We start from the raw sequence: 22,222 nt of genomic DNA, 5'->3' as shown, positions 1-22,222 counted from the left end.
TACCTTTTGGAAAATGAAGTAACTGTCACCTACTTGTCAGTCAGATTTACATGCACCACGGTGAAACTGTAATGTGAAAAAGGGACACCTGAAGCAGAAATTTCAGCTTCTTAGAGGGGTTTTTCTGCCTCATGGTCAAGTCACTGCCTTGGAATTGATGGTAAGAATCATTGGGGTGAGCAGGTATAACATCTGCTTTACTTTGTATTTACTGTGTGATAGTATCAAATAAACAAGCAAACTTCTAATTCACAATTTTTTTACCAAAAATCTGATAAATTAGCTTACTGGTTTTTTAAAACCAGTTCAGCACCAAAAGCTTAGTGCACATAATTGCACAAATCCAGAAGTAACAATCTAAACAATCCTGTTCATGTAGAGAGAAATAATGCTGGTCTGGCCTGGTAATATCTTGCTCCAAGAAATGTGTTTCCATCTGCTCTTGTTTGGGCTGTGCAGCATGAACTTTTGCTTTAACTGTAGCTCACTTGGAGTTTAAAGGATTTATTTGTTCTTAGTCCTTGTAGGCTCCAAAATTAATTCCTCTACGAATAACCAGAGATGTTTGAGAAGTCTGAAGAACAGGAAGGAGCACTCTGAAATTCACTTGCAGAGTACTTGCTGCAGTGTTTAAATAGTGGTGCTGACTGCTTTGCTATGGAGAGGATCCAGGTTTATCCACAATTCAGATGGTTCTTCTGGAGGTGCCAATTACTACCTCTGTAGTAGTTCTGCTAATGGCAGCATTGTTGTGTTAACTGAATGCACAGTGGCACTGGTATTGGGCTGGCTGAGGCTCATTGGTTCACAGTGGGATGGGCTTAGGTCTTTCTCTAAGGAGGATTTTGGAGAGGGAATGAGAGGTGAAAAATAATTTGTGGATGAAGTATTTTTTCCACACAGTCTGCACAGGTATTAGCTATACATGATTCATAATTCTGTACAGGCATTTAGGTCAAGGGGAGGGATTGAGGCTTTTTTGTGAATGTTCAAAGAATGCAAAAGTCTATAGTTTTCTTTTTTTTTTTTTTAACCTAACATATGCATCCTCAAAATGCCTCTATTCTGAATATCTTTGAAGTTATTAGCTGCTCAGACTGCCTTTCCTCTCTTTCAGGCTGCAGGTGTGATAACCCTGATAAGTCAACACAGTCTCTTTCATTTACCAAACTAGGAAATCTCTAGAAAATTCCAGTCATGGGGAAGTTGTATAACCTTCAATGCACAGTATGCTGATGCTTTTCTGGGCTTATAGACCTCACTGTCCATTTTGAAGTGCTAGTTTTTCTCTCTGGTGGTAAATAGATTTTAAGAATTATGGTCGTCACAGGGCAGTAGGGTTCTAGAGGAAATCCATCTTAAAATAGTGGTATAATTCTCCCATATATCTGCACACCTGAAACAGTCCATTTTCTTGCGTCTTTTCATATCTTTTTTCCCCTTGAAATTAAAAAAAAAAAAAAAGAGCTTTACTGCAGTCTCTGTGCATCAAGAGCAAGCTAAACTGTTTTCTTTTTTCATTTCCTGCCACTTCATGCTTCTGTCAGGACTTTTCCAGGAGAAAGGGCAGGTCAGTATCCAGTTGTCTGGGAAAAGAAAACTTAGTTACAGATATTTAAACAAGCCCAAAACAAATAGCTTAATTGGTCACATGAGGAAAACAAGATGCCAAGGTCATCCTCTCCTTCCCTCATATGGCATCCAAGTGACCCTAAACATCTGATTTTTTTTTTTTTTCTCTTAGCTTGCCTCTATGTTTAGCTTTGTAGTTTCTATTAACAGTATCCAACAGATATGTTGTGCAAGGCAGGCAAATGTACCTGCCCACACTGCATGGAGACAGGCGTCCTGCCATGGCAGTGGAGGAATAAGGGCTCAAGCGCTGCTGTTCCTCCTGCAGGAGGGAATTGGTTGTGTAAGAAGGGAAAAATATGCAGGGTGACTTGTCAGGGTGCCATAGGCTCTGGAAAGTCTGTGGCTAGGGGATCAGTCTTATGGCAGATTGCACTTAACCATCAGGATTATCTCCAAGAATCCTTTTTTGTGTTTGCAGGAAATTGTACATTTTGCATTCAATTCTGCTCAAAAAGATTAATCTTCGGACACTGAACATGAATTCTCTCTAGTTGTCAGGCAGGTTGGTGACTTCCAAACTTTTGAAGTTTTCAGCCCTTTCTGGATTGCTGATCTGCCTTCAGCAGACAAATGACCTTGTGGCCCTGCGTAGAATATTGGAAGCTATTTGATGATCTGCCTCCTTCAGAAAATACTTAAAGATTGAATGCATTTAAATACGTCTGCTTTTTAGGCCCAATTGTTGTTAATACAGGGTGAAGAGAAGTCTCGGTGAGGTATCTGTTCTTGTACACTAATGTGAAGTTTCACCCTGAAAAGCCCTTTAGTTAGGTGACAGACAGGAGGCCAAGAAATGCTGCTTAAAGCGCTTTCAAATAGTCAAGTGTGTGAGCTTCAGTATTTTCAAGTACTTCAGTACCATGGCAACAAGAGCTTCAATGCTTGAGAAAATTGGGGACAGAATTAGCATACTTCCCTAGGAGGAGTCTTCTGAGAGTTTTGAAGTGGTTTGCAAATCTGAGGTGGTCATGGGTGCCTGTCAGAGAGAATTTCTCTGCCTGGACCTGACCCTGCCAATTACTAGCGAACAACCAGAGCACTTGGCAGTGCTCCATTCCATTTAGCAGATTCCCAGATCTTTGTGGGGTGCATACCATTGGAGGCCCTAGTAAATTCAGTTGCCACATCTGTGAAAACATTTGCTGACCTACAGCAAAATCATGCTTAACTCCAGACAAGGTCTAAGATGGTTTTCAAAATTAAAATGTGAAGTTCCAGTCAAGCAGCAGAGTTGAAAGTGCAGCTTGATGAGAGGGCATCTCTCTATACGCAGACCATGGTAACAGTCATTGGCCACTCATCCTCATTCCAGAACCAGCTACATAAATGTTTTTGATAATGAAACATACAATTTATTGCTTGCTCTGGAGAGGGATTAGACATAGTAAGCAGCAAGGTGGGCAAAGACATGTTGACAGCTTGGAGAAGGGATTAAGTTACATCATAATCAAAATTTGCTAAACCTGGGAGAATCTCCTCATCTGCTCTTGCTGGGATTATGAAAGGCATGGCCCCTTGAGTAAGGACTAAAATACTGGTTTTGGTGCTGGACTGTTGTAACATGAAGATGTTTGGAGACCCTCAGTTGCTTTATAGTAAGGAGTTGCTCAAGTGTAGCCCTCCCCTAGACACGGGTGCCATTCCTGTCTCAAAGGCGGTAGTGGTTTGACAGTACTGTGACTGTGGCACATAAATTGCTTTAACATTGTACATTATAAAAAACTGTGGCAGTAGTTTCTCCCATTTCATTTTCTAAAAAGACATCATCTTCTTTCTTGTCTTAACAGCACTTGAAAAGAAAGTGCAGAGGAGGTGTTTCCCTCTACTGGCTCATCTTCACCGTACCTCTCCCATTCGGCTTCCTCCTCCTTACAATCCCCAAGTGAAGATGAGTGACCTGCTGCAAATATGACATCTCTGACAAGTGTCATTGCCTCCCACCAGTCTGAGTGGGTGTCCTTCACTGATGAGCTGCTCCTCCCTGTTAACCCACGAGGTAAGCTTTGTGATTTTCTTTTAAACTTGAGACTTTCTTTGCTTGATTTAGACCAACTACTGTCATATATCTAACATTAGAGAGCTTGCCTTTTACATGGAAGCAGTTTGTGCAGAGATTGAATTATCTCCTGCTACCCCTATGGAATAGGAGAATTTGGGTCAAAAAGGCAAATTACCCTCCTCTTGTGATGTAATGTAGATCTACTACAGGTTTTGGAGCTGTCCTTCAAGATGGAAGACAGTATCCAACCAACCATGGAGGAAATCTCACATGTTATAATCAAGTGCAAGACTGCCCAGTGTTAATGAAAAACTGCATTAGGTGAAGGAAAATTTCCTACATTTAATGGCAAATTTTAGATGTTTCAATAAAAAGCAATGAAATAATGGTCAATCCTGTAAATCTTTCTATGTTGTCTCTATTTTAGGTAGCACTGGGGATCCTCCAGTGAAATGTTTTCATTCCTCAGACACATCCTCAGAAGAGAACCACAATGCAAATGGAGAATTTCAAGACCTTTTCCGCACAGCACTGGAAGAGGCACCTGACCAACACAAGGTGGATTCTGCTGTGCTTGGTAACCATGTGTGTCCAAGCACTGATCTGTCATCATCCATCAGTGCTTGGGTTCAGTTTGAAGAGGCACCGTGGACCAGTGCTTCATCAACCCACCCCCAAACAGGTGAGGCAAAAGCAATGAAAAGGTCTGCTCCAGTAAGATAACAAAGTACAATGAGAGCATACAAGATTTTTGTCTTGTTCTTTGGCTTCTCAAAGTTGTACTTTGAGTAGTTTGTACAGTACTGTTTCTACTGTACTGTTTGTACTATTTTAACCCAATTAATGTTATCAGAGTTTCAAAAAGGGCTCACACTATTCTTCTGGATTGAACAAGAAATATTTTCTTTTGTAAAGAAAATGAAAGCCTTCTGTGATTCACTCTACCTGTGTCTTGACTAGGTCTTGGAGATTGCCAAAATGCATTCATGGGGAAAGAGCATAGAAGTGTTTTCAGTAGTATATATTTCTTATATAGAGGTATGAAGAGCCATCAAAAAAGTCTGAGCCATATTTGCCTCTGTAATCTGGAGCTGAAAGAATGGTGATCACCTCTTGATCTTAGTCTTTACCTGCTCATAGTTCCCATATTTTTTTTGCCAGAAGCTTATTGATACCAATAACTGTTGTGCTAGTGCTCATTGGTACTTTCTGCTGTCTTTTGATGCTATGATTTACCAGCTGCAGAATTCCAAAGACAACAGAAGTTTACCTTAATTCCAGCACTGTGTACACTTTTCTTCAGATGTAGCAGTTCTTTCTGACATACTTTAAACATGCATGCAAATCCTCTGGCTTGCCTCATGAGCTTACGCTAACTGATGTGGCTATAAGAGCTTCTTGCTTTTCTGCTTGAACAGACTTCTGTCCTTCCTTGCAGGAGGTTGTGGAGTAGTTGCCCAAGAAAATAATAGTTTATTTTTTCATGTTTACAGTGAGATTATCTCTTATTAATTCCACTTTATGATTGCTAATTATTAAAACAGTTTAAAGAGTTATAGCTTTCCTCTGCTCACTGAGTCCTTCAGATATTCCTTGTAACATGAATAATACTTCTGTCAGAAAACTTGGATTGTCAACTTTAGATTGGGTTTTGGGTAAACCCCATCTGGTTTTCCATCTGCTCTTTTGATGGGTCCTAGAGACTAGTCCTTTTGAGACAGTGGTTAGACCTTTGTACAGAAGTAGGAGAATCTTCAGGCTACAAGATATTTCTCTGATTTTCTTATGTTGATATTTATTTGTTGGTTCTTAGTTGTAAATACTTGTTGATCCTTGTGATGTGGAGAGAAGGAAGAGCACCCATGAAGTGTAAGTATGTAAAACTGAGGTGCTCTACCTCTCTCTCTAGTTTCATGGCTATGTGATCCTTATGCTTACTCATACAGCCACATACTTTTTCAAATGGGGCTGTTGGTTGCTCTGACTTGGTATTTCCTTCCTAAAGTTGTTATATCCTTGTTAACTGAAAAACTCATAAATGCACCTTCTTAAACGAAAAATAAAAATCTTTGCTCAACCTTAATAAAGCTAATCATAAGAAAGAGACTTCCATAAAATGAATTTTATGGTATATTACTTGATGTCCTACATGTAGAGGGATGTGGCCCAATGTTAAGGTATGTGCTTAGCAAAAGCACTGCCTCTTGGTGTGTGTTTTCAGTCACAGGGGATACTAGTCTGTAGGCAGAGGTCTAGGATATCAAGATGAGGAGAGTAGAATAGACTTTCCAAAAGCATTGCAGTTTTGAAGACACTCATTTGTGCCCCTGTAGAGGCTTGTCCTGTGTGGTCCATGTCACTGAGGGAGGATAGTTACATGCTAACTTTGGCATCTGACTGAGATTCATGGAGGAGGGTTGTTCCCCTAGCAGTCAGACCAGGATGTACTCCATGTAATTCTTGCATGGGAAGCTTTTATTCTATGAACTATATAGGAATCCTAAGGAGGTGTTTCCTAAGGATATTTTAAAATGCTTGCTTATGAGCTGGTCCCACTCTTATTCTGGACCCTGTATGATAAATGGCCAGACCAGTGCAGCTGACAGCCTCTAAAGGGAAGAAAAAATGACAGCTCTTTGTTTCTGGCCCTTTGCTTTGAGGGACATTTGACAGCAAGAGGTAGGGTAAACTTCAGCCTAGTTATTCTCCATTATTGTGCAGATCACGATTTTTTCTGTGGGCGGCAGCAAAGCTGGAGACGTTGTGTACGCTGACACACTCCGTGGAAAGCCCGTGGTGGCAGCAATTATTCATTTCCAGTAGCAAACGTTCTGCATAAGAACAATAGCCAATACCCAGACTGGGGCGGTGGCAGGGGGGGAAGAGTATAAAGGCCAAGTACAAACAGAAGGATTGGTGTGAGAAGGATGGACACATTTGAAATCTGCGTCCTGTGCAGGCAGCTGTGAAGAGCAACGTCCTGGAGGCTCAGCACCTCCGGTCGGTCGCGTTCCTGTCAGGGCTCCAGCGCTGTTGGGAAATCGTCTGTCTGTCTGTCCCTGCTTGAGCAGCTGCTCAGCTGACTAGATAATTACCCAGGCTGGTGGCCAGGCTGCCTGGAAACACATTTTGAAAAGGGCTTGGAAAGTGGGATTTCCAGAGTGCCGTGAGAGCAAAGAGGATGGGTCCTAGGAGAGAGAGATGCTGTCTTACTCTGACATTAGGGCTACAGTATTTTGGTGCAGGTTTCCCCAAAACCAAATATTTGTCCCAAAGTGCTCAGAGTCTAAAAAAATAGCAAGACAATAAAGACAGCTAGAATGTAGTGGTTGTCCTATAGGAAATAAATTTGAAAGAAAACCAAGGCTAATGCTGGACCCTTGTTGTTTTGGGAAAAGTGAAGACATTACTGGGGGAGCAGAGATCAGGGGGATTGATGGCAAGAAACAGGGCTGAACAAACAGACAAAGAATATGGAAGATGAGAAGAAAGGTCAAAATCTGAGGTACAAAAATGAAAAGTGCCCATAGTAAGCCTCACAGTGAGAACTATCTTTATTTAGGATGTTCTTGTAAACCCTTCCTTCTACCAGGTTCAGGCAGAGTAAATGCTAAGCAAAATGTTTGTTTCAAAATATTTCTGCATTTGGGCTTTATGTATAGTTAACTGACAGCTGCCAAATCATGTGGATTTCTCCTTGAGCCGCAAAAATTCTTGGGTGAAGCTACAGAAATATTTAGTCACAGAAATGATGTATTGTGGTGACCTCTTCTCTGTTTTCCTTTTGCTGGGAAAAGAAGAAATTTGATTTTTGTTATGGTTATTATCAGCCTAGTCAAACGGTTGCTGCCAAAGTGAAAAATGAGATTTTTAGGCTGACCGAAATGCTCCTATCATGAACACTACACAATCTGTAAATGATCACAGCCAGCGGGTGACAAAACATTTGCATTTGTTACACAATGGGCCTCCGGCTCACAGTCTCATATTCTGTCAGTGTTAGCTGCACTCTTCAATTCAATGAGGTATTCAGCAGAGCACCAAAATTAGACTAAGGCAAGATCTGTTACATCATCCATCCTACCCACACAGCCAGTCTCACTTCTTCCCAAGAGCTTTGTCTGGTTTTAAATGGCTCAAATAACTTGGACTCCTACCATGCCTCTTGAGAGGCTATCCAACAGCATATCTGAGCTTAACTACTTTGTGCTGTTCTCTCTGAAAGTGGGCAATATTTGCGACACAAGATCCGCAGCCAGAAACTACACCTGTCACTAGAAACTGTGATGCTATCCTAAAATCAGAAAAATTTGAAGTCCTATGTAATAAGAAAGGAAATTACACCAACATGGTTTATTGTAATACAGTGTAGGGATCAAGGAACAGGTCCGCAAAACACTAAAGAGGAATTAATGCTTCAAGGTAAATCTGCATATTAAAAACCAATCCATTGTTTTAAGAATAAAGATGTCAAGAAAAGTAAAATGCATGTTGAAGGAAACATTTTTTGGTCTGGGAAACAATGAGTTGATTTTCAGTATCCAACACATGCTACAGAATTTGCATTTTAGGGATAGTTCTGGCACTGGTCTTTCAACACAAACAGACTTCTGAGAAATTCCTGCAACAGAAAGGCTGTGACTCTCCAGCTATTGGCATTAGAGACTGAATTCAAAATTTTTACAAAAAAGCCCTGCCTCATGTAGGAATTTGGCTGCAGTACTTCCAGGAATCTGAAAAGCAGCAGCAGAAGCATCTGAAGAGAGATCTTAAACATGTGTAGATGTTTACTTTTGCTTGTCTTGCTTTTTGAGATTGCTAAATAGCCTTTTGGCTCAGCATAGGGGAAAATACACTTTTGCTAGTTTCAAGGGTTAGTTTTGGGGAACCTAGAACAGTCACAGGTAGAAGTTGACTGTAGTAAGAATTTAAAGAACACCTGTTGCAGAAAAAGCTGTCTGTGGTTTTGATTTCCCAAAGTACAGGACTCTTTTTAGAAAAAAACCAAACTATTCTATTTGTTCAAGATGGCCCAATTTACCTGGAATAAAATTAATTTGGCCTTAAATAGAAGTATTTGGCAACACTAGTCCAGTCAGTCACCATATTAAATAAAAATTGGTTTTGGAAAGCACAAAACTAGTTGGCAGTATATAAGTTATTATATCTTACATGGTTCTAAATTAGCCTGTTTTTCATATTGCTGTGACTGACTTAAAACAAAAAAATACTGCAAATCTAAGATCTTTTTTAAATAAAATAATTCCACAGTTTCTAGGATATAAAGCACACTTTAAAATAAACTTGGCTCTTGTTAGTGATCCACATACAGAGCTCAGTTTTTCAGCTTGTCCTCTACATCCAAATAAGGTGCTGTCTGTCAAAGCAATTTCAGGTGAAATTTTAAGGATGGCTTTTCAGGTGCCTCATGCCATGTTTAACAAAAGGACTGAGAGCGGGACTGACATTATAATCACACATTCATCATCCTTTCTCTAGAGGCATTGAGCACAGCAGTGCACAGTTCCTGGAGGGAGGAGGGGTGGGCTTTGGTTGTGTGTCTAACACAACAGCTGTCAACCTGTGCAATAAGGAGACAGATCTGACTTTCAGCTCCTCATCCTTAGGGATGACTCTACTCAGAAGCCTCTCAGTATGTAGGCTCACAGCTGTACACATATAAAAATACCAGTGCCTGCTTACCTGAAGCCGTCAGTGCAGAGATACAAAATAAATTCACACTTCTCAAGAGGCAAGGCAGAGAGCACTGTTAGGATATTCTGTCTGTGCGCACAACAAGGTTTCCATAATGAGGCAGTGCCCCATCACATCACACAAGATAAATCTTCTTTAACGTTAATTTTTCTTTTTTTTCCAAAATTCTGTCAATCTAGTAAGGGTTGTTTATTTATTACACGCTGAGAAGAGAATCTCTGTGTCAGCAGTTGTTCAGTACTGCAAGATTTGGGGTGCATGAGGATCTCTGTTGGTGTAACACCTAAATATAGAGGTACTAACTTAGAAAATAGCTATTATGCTGATATTAAATTAGAACTAGTCTCTACCTATACAGTTTTCCATAGTTCAGGAAGACTCTTTAACCATAACTTTCTTTTTATTAGTATTATTTCTTCACTAGAGTCATCCATTGTTCCTACCATTCAAGTGATGTTGTGGGCAAAGAGTATGCAATAGAAAGAGTACACAATACAGACTCACAGCAGTGGATGTGTATGACTGTGTTCTGAACTTGAGGTGATGGTTAGGCAGGACTTAACTGTTTGACATGCAAGTCTGGCAAATGAGTAGAACAGGATTTTTGGTCTACACTGAGCAGAAATGTTATGTAGTGTATTCAGATTGGGACTCTCCATTCCGCATGTTCAAAAACAAAAGCCGTTCATAGTGCACATCAGTAGGTCAATTTCTGGTTGTTTTTATGCTACCCCTACATGTGGAGCATTCCTGAGTTGATGACTGCATTTGAGTGGGTGTCACAAATAGGGAATGCTTAATTAAATATAATAAAACCACTTTAAAAAAATCTGTGGTACTGTAAAAACTCCTCTGTGTTTCTTAACAGACATATTCAGGTCTTGTCAGCAGTGTCAGAAACATGAAATTTTGTTCTGAAAAGTCACAGCTTCTCCAATACTTGAGCAACAGGAAAGCATATGGCTACCAGCAGTATGGGATCTAAGGCAGATAGCTGAGTACTGCTGGAGGTTAACAGTGCCTGGCACTGGTTAAGTTGCTCTGTGTTTGTTATGAAATAATTGTGTTGCTGTGGATGTTGGAATTTATATTTACAGAGCCTCAGTACACTGATCTAGCATGTCTTTGGAATAGTTGTGATCTTTGGGTAGATTGCCCTATATGTCTCTAACCAATACCTGTTTTCTGCAATCAGTGTCTGCATCAAAAGCACCCAGCTGGACTTCCCCTTCTTCCAACTCTTCTGAGAGGCAAGCCCGTGCCTCAGAGAGCAGCTGGACAACCAACTCAGAGGACACCAGCAGCCCAAGCATTGCCCCCTCCTACACAGACCTGCAGTCACTTAATACCGAGGACTTGACCAGTGGTAGAACATCTGCAGCAGATTCAGCTGGTAAGAGGGAAGCCTTCAAGCTTCCATCTCGATCCTTTTGATGCTACTCAAACTCACTGTTCAGAACTGAGCCATTCAGGGAATGGATCCAAAGCAGAACAAACTCAAGGATTAGGCAGACTAACATTTTGTTCTACTCCAATTCCAAAAAAATCACACTTGGATTTTACACATGCCTGACATGTGCAGGCTCCTGAAGTTAGAGCCAAATGCGACTATGTACCTGTTGATAGACTTGGAGCATTTCTGGTTTTCACGTGCCACATCAGCTTAAGCTGATCTGGGAACTAGTATGTTGTGGGAGAAGCTGGATGCCTTTCCTGAATTTCCATGCAGAAATTTTCTTAACATTGTATTGAGCTGAGGCAGGCCCAGCTCTGCATGGCCCTCTCTGTTTCAGTGAGTGCCAAGACACAGATCCAGTTTGCTGGATGCGTTCTTTGCATTGTGCTTTGCGCTGTTACTGAACAGTAATGCAGAGAGAGTGTAAGACATGACAGGATGGTTCACCAGCAGAGTTTAACCATTTAAGGATCTTATATCTGACCTTGTAGGGCTCTATTCAGATACAATCCTGATTGTGGAAAGATATGCTACATGGCATTGTAGCTTCTTTGCTCCTCAGTTGTACTCTGGGTAATCTCTGAAGCAGGAGAAATAAAGCAGAGTGGTGCCAGTCATGCCATGGAGAATGGAAACTCCTGAATGACAAAGCTGACTTTCACAGTGCGTAAAAAAAGCTGACATGTCAGGACACAAAAAGTCAATACACAGCTCCAGGAGGAAGCACCTGCAGTATGTTGGAAGCTGTTCAACCCAAGCTGAGGAAGGTCAGTAGCTAGCCAGTTTGGTGATGAAAATTGATTCCCTAGTGTCTTGATAGCTCAGACCTGGGAGATATTTAATGTGTTTTCTCTCAGGTGGTGAATGTAAAAATATGTTGGAAATAAGATCTGTTTTGTGAGAATGGGCTTCCTAAGCCTTGCTGAAGTCGTATGTCCCTTCCATAAGAAATATATACATGTAACACCTGCAAAGAGTATTATTTGGTGGTTCAGTGAAGCTGGGTTAGACTTCTGGGCAAGTTTATAAACAGCAACATGGTAGGTGCTGGCTCAGTACTTTAGACAAAGGATTTCTGGAGAAGTAGTAGTTACTTTGGATAAGTAGAGCTATTTCTTTTTTCAAACAATGAGGTTACCACAAATCTGTGTGACCATTTTTATTTTAGAACACTCTGCTTCTCTGTACCTCTGCGTTTGGAAACCACTTTTTGGTAGAAAGGTAGAATAGGCAAGACATAGTATGTGCTGGATATTTCTGTTTTGTTGATTTGTTGTAGGCTGCTGTCACTGGGGCTGTCTCCATCTGAGCGAAGGAAATGAGGGATGCCCAGTCCATATAACTTTGCATCATATAGGAAAGTCAAAGACAAAAGGGCTGCTGTATATGCCTGGCACACATATGGGACTTTATGTCCTATATATGGCCCAAAGTGAAGTTGATACTTCAGTAAAAGCTTTGTGTGCAACCTTCTTACTAGTTCTTTCTCAGTCAGTCACAAACTGACATATTTATTAGCAAGATGAGTACAAAAACACATTCCAGTCACCTTAAAAATTTTTAAAGTAAAAAAGTAGGTAAGATACAAGCAAGGCTGTGCTATTAGTTAAAACATAAGATACCTAAAGCATAAGATACACTTCCAGTACCTTAGAGGTACTGGTACTTGAAGTATGAAATAGTACATTGAGTCTTCCTATCACCAGGTGTGGAGTTTGCAAAAGGGCAGCATGAACAAAGTGCATGTTTGTCCTGTTCCTGGCATGCCTCACAGCCCACTCGCTGAGCTGGCTGCTGGCATGAGGAAGGTATGTGGAAGTGAGGAAGTTGAGGACCCAGTGGCCATGGAATTGTTGTACTGCTCTTGCTGCTTTTCTGTTGTTCAGTCCACCATCATCCCACCATCACAGTGGATAAAAAATGTGTGATCAATTTCTTCTCTCCTTCCTCTCTGCCCCTCTCCAGAAATTCAGTTCTTTAAACCTGACTTGATTCAAGCATTTGATTTGCATTTCTCCCCTCAGAAGACTGGCTGCCTCAGTCTCTAGTGAAGTTTGAAGGCTCCATCAAGGCAATGAAATGGCATGTATTTTTGCCATGAAGGCAAAGAGAGGAATCCTCGTGCTCTGTGTGATGATGAAGTTACCTTGACTGTTAGCCAGGATGTTGATTCCAAGGTCAAGCTTGCTGAAGGGAAAAAAAATATCAGACTAATTTCATTGCTGAAAAAACCTATGAAAATAAGTAATCAATGTTTGATCTACTTCGTGATGGTGAAGAATCAGGTCTATAAAATAGTCTGGGTTTAATACTGTTTCAAGTGGGAAAAACTTAGTGTTGAGAAAAGCATGAAAAATTCCACTCTGTGGTCAGATGCTAAGTGAAATAACTGTTTTAGCCATGGTGAATTTTTATTGCCTGAACAGGATGAAAGGATACTCTGTTCCATAATTTCACCATTTGTCTTGAATTTATCTTGCATGCAAAATGCTTAAACACCAACTGCCTGTGATAGTTCAGGGCACAGGGTTTTGTGTGGGAGCAGATGAAAGCCTGAGGTAGGTCTGACTGCAGGCCTACGCAGAGACAAGTCCCAGCCATAAGAATGTGCATCTTGGTGTCTAAGCAGGTAAAACTGTTTGGGAATTAACTTTCTCACAACTGACACAAGATTTGAGTGTAAAACTTATGGGCTTGAGCTTTATGTAATGCATGTGTTTATGCAAGATATGGCTTAGGAAGATATCTGAGAATATCTGAAAAAGATGAGAGAGACTTGAATGATCCCAACCTGAAAGTTTACCCTTGCTACAGGGGACTGCAGAAAACCTCCCGACTGATGGAGTTGGGATAAGCAGAGTAATATCATGTAAAGGCAGCAATGTTCACAGTGGTGAAGGTAAAAGTTGCATGAGCAGAACTGAAAAAGATTTGCTTTTCTATCAAAGTGCAGCTGAGAGATGCTGCACTACATTGCCTATGCTTGTTTGAACTCTGGCACCAAGAAGCCTTTTATATTGCCCTCATCTTTGTCAGCATGAGGGGCTCTTTAGCCTGCAGCAGCTAGCCAATAAATGTGGGTCAGGTGATAGCCGACTGTCCATTTAACGTGGGCATGTTTACATGGTTGCAACAGCAAGCACTTTGCAACAGCTGGGGTTTCAGTGTGTGTGAAGCTGTGTTTGGTGCTGGTGAAGTGGCCCCTTGCCTCAGAGTTCTTGCCATGCCTCGCCGTGTCGCTCAGCTTGGATCAATGAGCATGAAAAGAAGTGGGAACTTTTGGCCTTTGTGCTGTGCTCTGCAAGATAAGTAACACAGGACATCTCTGTTACTGATACAATACAAGTATTTGTTCCTTCTGTAGCAGATGCCTGTCTCAGCTTTCAAAAAAGGCCAAATATCTGCGAGTCAGAGGAGCAAGGGAGAGGCCTTCTTGTAACTGTGGTTATAGATCTGGAAGCACCGAGATCTGTTCTGAGGTTGTGCCCAAATACCCTAACAACTTGATTTATATTTCTGCATTTCACCATTCTTCTTTAAAATAATTTTATTAATATAAATTGAAATTAAATTGTATACAAAATATAAATACTTATATATGGTCAGTATGTATGTAATAAAGAAGATAATATCTATACTTACATCGCTTATAAACTATATTCTATTACAAATTTAATAGAATATATAATAGAATCTATCTGTATTATATAATAAAGTCATATAATAAAGTATGTGTATGTCTGTGTGTAGGCATAAGTTTCCTCATAGCAGTTTTAGGTGCATCATTGCTAGTTGTGTTGTTTCTGTTGTGGTTCGTATCTTAGCAAAACTGCAGATAAGCCACATTTGATGTTAACAATTCAATTTGCTGACCAGTTGTTCTCTCTGGCACTCTCCTGAATCTCTGGGACTACTGGGATACTGAGGAAATTGCTATGTTATTATTGTCTGAGAACATCTGCATGTTTGGAGATAGAAGGTTGTGTATGTGACCCCTAACTTCTCAAAATCCAGACAGTTAATAAATAGCACAAGAAATTAATTCTGAGAATGTTGTTATTTTCAAAGTAAAACACATGGTTTAAGGGGGTTCTGGTGCTTCTGTTTCAAAACCTGGAAATGGCAATTCTGACAAGGCTCAGCTCCAGCTCTCTCTTGAAGGTAATAGAGGGCAAGTAGTAACTTTTCAAACCTTTTCCTAATGCTTTTCTGCAGTAGTTCTCTTACACACATTTCTTCTGTAACTGCAGCCAGCTAGATACTGAATCCTGATATGATGATGGCAAGAATGGTGTTCTGTGAGTTTCAAACAAGCAGCTTTGAACAGATTATATAGCCATGCAATGTGGTTGCACTGAATGTCAGAAACAGGCTACAAGCTCTGAAGTTATTCCATGTTAATTACCAGGGAAAGGGGGAAAATTATATATGCTGATGATTACCACCTTGCATCCAGAACTGCACTTCAGTTATGCTGTGTAACTATTAACCAGCTTGTGCTGGTGTCCCAGTTCCAGACTCATGAAAAACTTGCCAAAGCCAGCTGGAGAGGCTGCAGAGAGGAACATCCAACCCTTGCTTCAAGGAGGAGGGGACTCCAGAGTACCATGAACAAATAGCACCTAAAATATACTCTTAAACAACTCCAACCTGTAAGAGCTAAATTCAGCACCAGAGGTAGGGGTTTTTTTATTCTTCACGTCCAATACCAACTAGCAATTCAGGAGTTTTATATCCTAGTTGTCATCCCATATTTTTCTCAAGCATTTTTAGCTTCTTTAAGATTAATACAGGGCAGATCTGGGAAGCTAGGTCTAGATAATTCATAGCAGTAGAAGTGCTGTGATCCCAAGGTAGACCTGTGTACTGGGAATTAGCTACTCTTCAAAGCTTCCTGGCCACAGTATCCCAATGACCTCTGCAGTAGTGTTCAGTCCTCATCCCTGTTCTTCAGTGGGGAAGCCTGCAGCTTGGTTCTGCAAGCTGGACCTAGGTGAAGTAGAAATGGCTTTTGCCATATAGACTGACAGTCATGCTCTGATGAAGACTGCAGTTAAAAGCAGTGGACCAGAGTTACTGTCTCAGTCCCTCCTTATGGCAGGAAGGAAGGCACAGAAAATCTGCCAGGAGAAAGAGGGAAGTGTTAGAATGGAGAAAGAACAGGTACAACAATAAACAAAGGTTTCTTTCTATCAATTCAGTAGAGAGAATTACAAAATAATCTTGGTGTGCAGTCATCTGAGTCATAGACTTTAAGGTCAGAAAGGAAGACTGTGCTGTCATTATTATTGTCTAGTCAGGCCTCCTGCATGTCTTAGGCCAAAGAACCTCACCCAGTCATTTCTGCACCAAACCCCTAAATTCAGTTTGAAATATACAGCACAATGCAGGCTGTGCAGAGAATGCATTGAGAGCGGCTCTGAGGAAAAGGATGTGGGGGTGTTGGTGGGTGAGAAGCTCAACATGAACTGGCAATATGGAAGAAACTTTACTGTGGGGGTGGTGAGGCACTGGAAGAGATTGCCCAGAGAAGCTGTGGATGCCCCATCCCTGGTACTGTTCAGGGCCAGGCTGGGTGGGACTTGGAGCAACCTGGTCTAGTGGAAGGTGTCCCTGCTCATGGCAGGGGGGTTGAAACAAGATGATTTTTAAGGTCGTTTCCAACCCAAGCCATTCTATAATACTACCATATCCTGAGAAAATACTTGCATAATATCATCCTGATTAACATCAACTACAGCAAAGTTAGCCCCTGTTCAGCCATTTCCATCCCTTCAAAACTTCATTTTTAGAAAGGATTCTCCTAGTGATAACACTTAAAGCAAATTTGAGATGTCACTGAGCTCAGCTCTGCCAGCTCTTGTGGGGCTAAATGTAGTCTGCTAACTTCAAAAGGTTCAATATCTGCCTCAACTATGCCCCAGAAAATAACAATGATTACTTATCTGCTCTGTTACCTTGCCTCCCAAAGGAGTGGTTGATGCTGCTGTAGGACTATCAGATTCTTGCTTTTTCTTCAGGAACAATGAGAAATATCAGGGTGTAGGAGGACAGGATTTAACATTGCTCTTAGAGTAAAAAAGGAATTAGAAGAAAGCTCAGAAGTGTCTGCTCCTACTAATGCCTGCTAGGCTGAGTCTTATGGTGCTTACCCCTGTGAATTAATTAGTCCTTCCTTGCTCCTCCACATTCTAAGAAAACCAAGTCTAAGACAAGGAGGAGGCAAAGTATGAGAGGAGAAGGTGACAGCATGAAAGAACTGAGCCTGATTTTCATTATTGCTTGGAAATGTTTTAATTAAAAAGTTTTTATCTAAATAGATATATACTAAAAAATGTAATAAATGTGCTGTTTAATTGAGTGTTTTCTTGTCTGCATGCTAGCATAGAATCAGTTCTGATCTTGTGTATGTCATTGGCCCTGTGCTGCAAACAGCTAAAGGAGCATCTCCTAGTTCAGGTGCTGAGTTTTGTTCTCATGGCTATTCGGAAGTGCACGGTACAGTAACTGTGGACTTGTAGCAGGGTTATCTTTATTATAGAAGAGCTAAGTGCTGAGCCTACATGGTAATCTTGATGGATTCCACTCTTTTCACACCTATTCACTAATGTTTTTATGTAGTCAGATCAGCTAAAAAGAAAGCAGGGAGAAGTCCAGGGCCAGTCACAGGACTGACCTTCTGATCTCCCTTTATATAGGCAATATCCTGAGAAAATAGATGTGAGGAGATGCTTTGTAGTTTGCCTTAGGCCCATGAGGCAGACTAGGTGGTACAAAGCCCTTTATTTCTGTTTGTAAGGCTGTGATTCCTCAGCCAGTGTTTATGTTGGCCCCAGTTGCTCTCTAATGCAGAAACCCACATGCTGATGTGATAAGCCCGAGGAGTTCAGTAGGAGATTTTGCAGCTGGACAGGACATTTCAGTGTAAAGCTTAATTGGAGATGGAATGCTTAATTGGAGATGGAATGCTTAAGTGCAACAGCTATCCGTGATGGCTGTGTCGACAGAGGAACAGCTTGGTTTGTTTGGAGCAATTCTGCAGGATGCTAAGTGGCTTCCAAGCTTAAAGCTGCTGGGAGAGAAGAACACCAAGATATCTCCCCACATCCAGCTCTTTCAAAGTGGAAAACATCAGTGTCAGTCTTCAGCGACATTCCCTCCCTTGCCTGTTGCATTCAGTTCCTGGCAGCATGCTGCTGTACTGCTGACAGGAGGCAGGAATGGCACTGTAGCCATAGAGTAGCTCTGGAGAAGCACTGTCCCAGCTCCATGCTGCTCAGCAGCACAGCCAGTGCCCCACAGCACTGGCTGCACCCCAAGGAACACAATTCCACAGCTCCCAAACCACAGCGGGATTCACCGCAGGGAGGAGTCACCCACCTGAGAACTGGCATTTCCCACCCTCGATTCTACGTGGCAGAGAAGCAAGCAAGGCTTCAGCACTAGTACCAATTAACATGAGCTGTAAATCATTGCATGTGCTCTTGATTAGAGATCCCAGTTCTGTGTGGAATTTCCTGTCTGATTATGAAGGGGCTGAATGGAACTGGCAGAGTGAAACAGCCAGTGAAAAAGCTGGCAGCAGCAGAGAGCAAGTAAGAATGAGAAATTTTGCAATACCCAAATGCATGGATTTGCTTGTTTCTCTCTTGCTGTGATATCATCTGAACCATAAGAAAGGCTCAGGGGATCACTGGACTACGCAGCACAGGAATTGGAAAAGTGATGATGAACTCCTGTAGGGGATCAGTTATAGAGTAATCTCCTCAAAGAACAGTGTGGGATAAAATGGGAAGCAGATTTGTCAAAAACATGAATAGTGGACAGAATCATTTAAGCAAAACCTTCAGCTTCTATGCTGACAACTTATTTTCTTGTGCTCACTTAGAAACGTGTGATAAATGTCCATTTTTATCAGGACTGATGCCTTTTTTCTTTTATTCAGCCCCAGTGTTAGGGAAAAAATGTAACACTTTCTGTCCATTCAAGGCAGAAATGAGCAAAGCTGGATGCCAGTACTCTAGGGAGATTGCTGATTTATGTCTTTACTTCAATATCTCTGGTTTTTACCTCATCTAGCCTTGATCAAACCATACAATACTGGAGCACAGATTATGACATGAATCTTACTTAGTAACCATGTTCATCTGTTATTAGAAGCAATTTCGTCTTAAGTGTCCTTATGTTTGAGAGATGAGACCAAAATCCTCTGCCTGTATAAACTGGTATTTGCATTATGACTGTGCATATTGCATGAGAGGAAGAGGAGACTTCATGCTATTTCTTCATTCTGATCTTGGTTAGCAAGAATGAGAATTGCAGTTCTGGGTTTTGTCACATGGATGCCAGTCCAATTTACTTGTCAGTACCCTTGTGGTACTGCAGTATATTTCATGGAGACTAATTTGAATTTACCACTTAGGACTCAATTTTTTAAAACTATTAAGAGTGCTCAGTACTTTTTGTGAAGAAGTCCAGATCTGGGTTTTGCACCTAAAACTGTTTTCAAGATTCTCATGTCCCAGCTATTCCTTTTACAGCTGAACAAAATTTCCAAACAGCTTCAGCTCAGTGTGCTCCTCTCCAAATCTAGCCATTTAATTTAGTGTCTAAAAGGAGATTAGAGATCCTGCCAGCATATGTCCTGTAGCTCCGTGTTCTCAAGCCCATTACAGGCTTTCAACAGTTTATTGAAGCTGCTGTATTTTCACATGTAGACATTTCAGAGAGCTTTAAACATGATTCACTTAAGATCATAGGAATGGAATCTATTTCCCAGGACCCTGATGTAAATGTATTCATGACCATTTCCTACCCATGTGTTCCTGTGCCAATATTGTCTTTCAAATAGCTTTTTGCCCTCTCCAGTGTAAGCACTTTAATATATTTATACAGGGTAATTATCTCTCTCTCTGTGTTCATTTGCTAAACTGAATGAGACAAGCTCTTTAGTATTCTGGTTCTCCATTCTCCTCCTCATCCTAGAAAGCTTTTCTCAGCTCACATTGCTGTTTGAATAACTATTTTGGGTATGTGGTGATCAAAACTGTGCAAGACTGAGGTCTCACCACAGCCTGATACCAAGATACTAGTTTTCCCATCTTCAAGAACTGTTGCCTTGATACATCCCAGGATCTTACTTCCTTTTGTGCCAGTGCATCAGGCAAGTACCCTTGCACTATATTCAAATTGATTGTTATATCCTAGATCACGTTCTCTCATATGTAATTAATTAGTTCCTTCCTTATAACAAATGTATTGTCCTTAAATGTCTGATTGTGATATTTATATTACTTACTACATTTCCTCTTATTTCTGATACTCCAGCACTCAAGATGAATCCCTCCTTTCAGTATGACATTCAGATTTTCTTTTATATCCCCAGATCCTCCTAATTGTCTGTATTCAGCAAATAACATTAGACTGTTCATTTCTGTGCCATGATCATTATTTAAAAATATAGATAAACATAGTGTTAATCATGTAAACTTAATCAAGAAATTTTACTTGTAGCTCCTCTAACCTAATATTTCACTTAAAACTCAATGGCTGTCTTCCTTTTAGCTTGGTTTTTAGTGCCATCTTAATATTGGTATCAGTCTCCATTTTAACTCCTTCCCAGGTGGCACCACATTAAATGGTTTTTCTAATACATTTTTTATCTAGAAATTTTGTTGTTGATTAAACCTCATAGGTTTGGCTGGAACAAACTACCTCTTTTAAAGTTAGATTTCATCCTCTGTATTATCTGATGCTTTTCAATTTTTCCTTCCAAAATCTTGCATACCACTACAGTCAGACTTCAGCCTTGTACTTTCCAGAACAATTTTTACCCCTTAAAGATATGGTTACTATATATGCTCTTCTCTATTTGTACAGTACCATTCCCATCTGAACCGATTCCTTTCAAATCCTTGGGATGCCAGCAACTACAGATGTCAGTTCTTTCCAAGTTTAGGGAGGGACCTTATCAGCCCTCCTCATCTGAGCACAGTAACCTCTCCAATATGTTTACTTACCTCATTAATGGTAATTTACATTTCCACTCCCTCCTTTTGGTTATCTAGCCTGCCTCCTGGGACCTTATCACTTTGCTCTGCATCACTATTCTTATTAAAGAGCCAGGACAAAATATTCATTAGCTTTGGCACAATATCTACATGTGTTAATGCTTAATTATCACCATATCCCCACTTCCTTGTTCTTTATACGTGCATATATTGGTTTGGTTTTGCTCCAGTATGTACCATTACCACTGAAGATTATTTCTGAGAAAGGTAGGGCCCATTGAGACTCAGCTTTCCAGGTCAACTGGTCCTGTGTTGGCTTCATTTACCTTTTATCTTAAATAAGAGTTTTAGTTGTAGGGCAGAACAGTGAGACTGGTAAAATAAGTAATATCTGTAACAAACAAAAATACTTCTCATTTTGGTGTCTTAAATGTTGGACCAGGGATGAAGCTAAAGCTGCTTTGAAAAATCAAAGATTAGGGCAAGGTCCTTTTCTGTTGGATTCATATGCTGATTAGTTGCGTGCATGATAACTAATTTGTGGCAGTGAAGGGAAGAAATAAATCTTCAGCACTTATATTAGTGCAGTGGCACAACCATATTTCCACAACCTGAATGCTCTGGTCACATGAGGAATGTGTGGAGAGGAGCTGGGCAGGGGCATCCAATGGTGGGAAGCAGGGCTCCATGGGGATGAGGGGCGTGATGTGCCAGGGAGCTGTGGGTGTGGTCAGTAGTCCCTTTTCACTCTTCCTCCACTGCTCTTCCCTTTCTTACTGCCTTTTGCTTCACCACGCCTGAGAACACAGGACCTGTCTCCACAGCCTCCCATGCTTGGCTCCTCATAGCGGAAGGTGGGAGCAGGAGAGGAGCTGGGACCAAGGTCTGTTTCTGCTGCAGGGAAGAAGCAAGACTATGAAGTCAAGGAGAAGAGCAGGAGGCAGAGGCTTTCTGGTCCTGGTGCTGTTTAGGGTGTGGGAACTGCTGTTTGCAGGAGAACCTCACGCACCCTTGGCAGGACAGGGCCGAGGACCAGAGGGCTGCAGCAGGTAAGAATCAGTTGCTGGAGGCAGAGCAACCAATCTCTATCCCTGGCACAGCACAACCAGGAATCTGCCACAGCTGGCAATCTAGTACCACTGGGTACCTTTTTCATCTTGCTTTTAGCTGCCTTTATATATGTAGACACAAACATGCATACTGGCACTCAGAACAGGCATCTTTAAAACTCTGGGTTTTGGCAACGTGAAGGGAATAAATGACTCTTCACAACAACACTGACATGGTCAGAGGGAGCAGGGTAGCTGTGACTCTGTGTTCAGCCTGATCTGGTGGATCTGTGAGTCTTTTGAAAAGCTGGGGTATATGCTATACTGGCATTAAGTGCAGCCATCTGACAGTAGTTAA

General features: G+C 41.1%; 1 protein-coding gene across 1 annotated transcript in view; it reads left to right on the top strand.

Moving 5' to 3' along the window:
* STON2 (stonin 2) overlaps window positions 1–22,222 on the top strand; it is a 74,961-nt gene that overhangs the window by 13,177 nt on the left and 39,562 nt on the right. Inside the window, exons 2-4 of the mRNA XM_082283794.1 lie at window positions 3,423–3,631; window positions 4,062–4,316; window positions 10,545–10,742. Of these exons, the coding sequence (XP_082139920.1) occupies window positions 3,544–3,631; window positions 4,062–4,316; window positions 10,545–10,742 (541 nt within the window). The 5' untranslated portion in view covers window positions 3,423–3,543. The remainder of the gene's footprint in view (window positions 1–3,422; window positions 3,632–4,061; window positions 4,317–10,544; window positions 10,743–22,222) is intronic.

The sequence above is a fragment of the Coloeus monedula genome, assembly GCF_965178545.1.
Source record: "Coloeus monedula genome assembly, chromosome: 6".
Lineage (NCBI taxonomy): Eukaryota > Metazoa > Chordata > Aves > Passeriformes > Corvidae > Coloeus > Coloeus monedula.
This window is presented reverse-complemented; position numbering and strand designations above follow the sequence as displayed.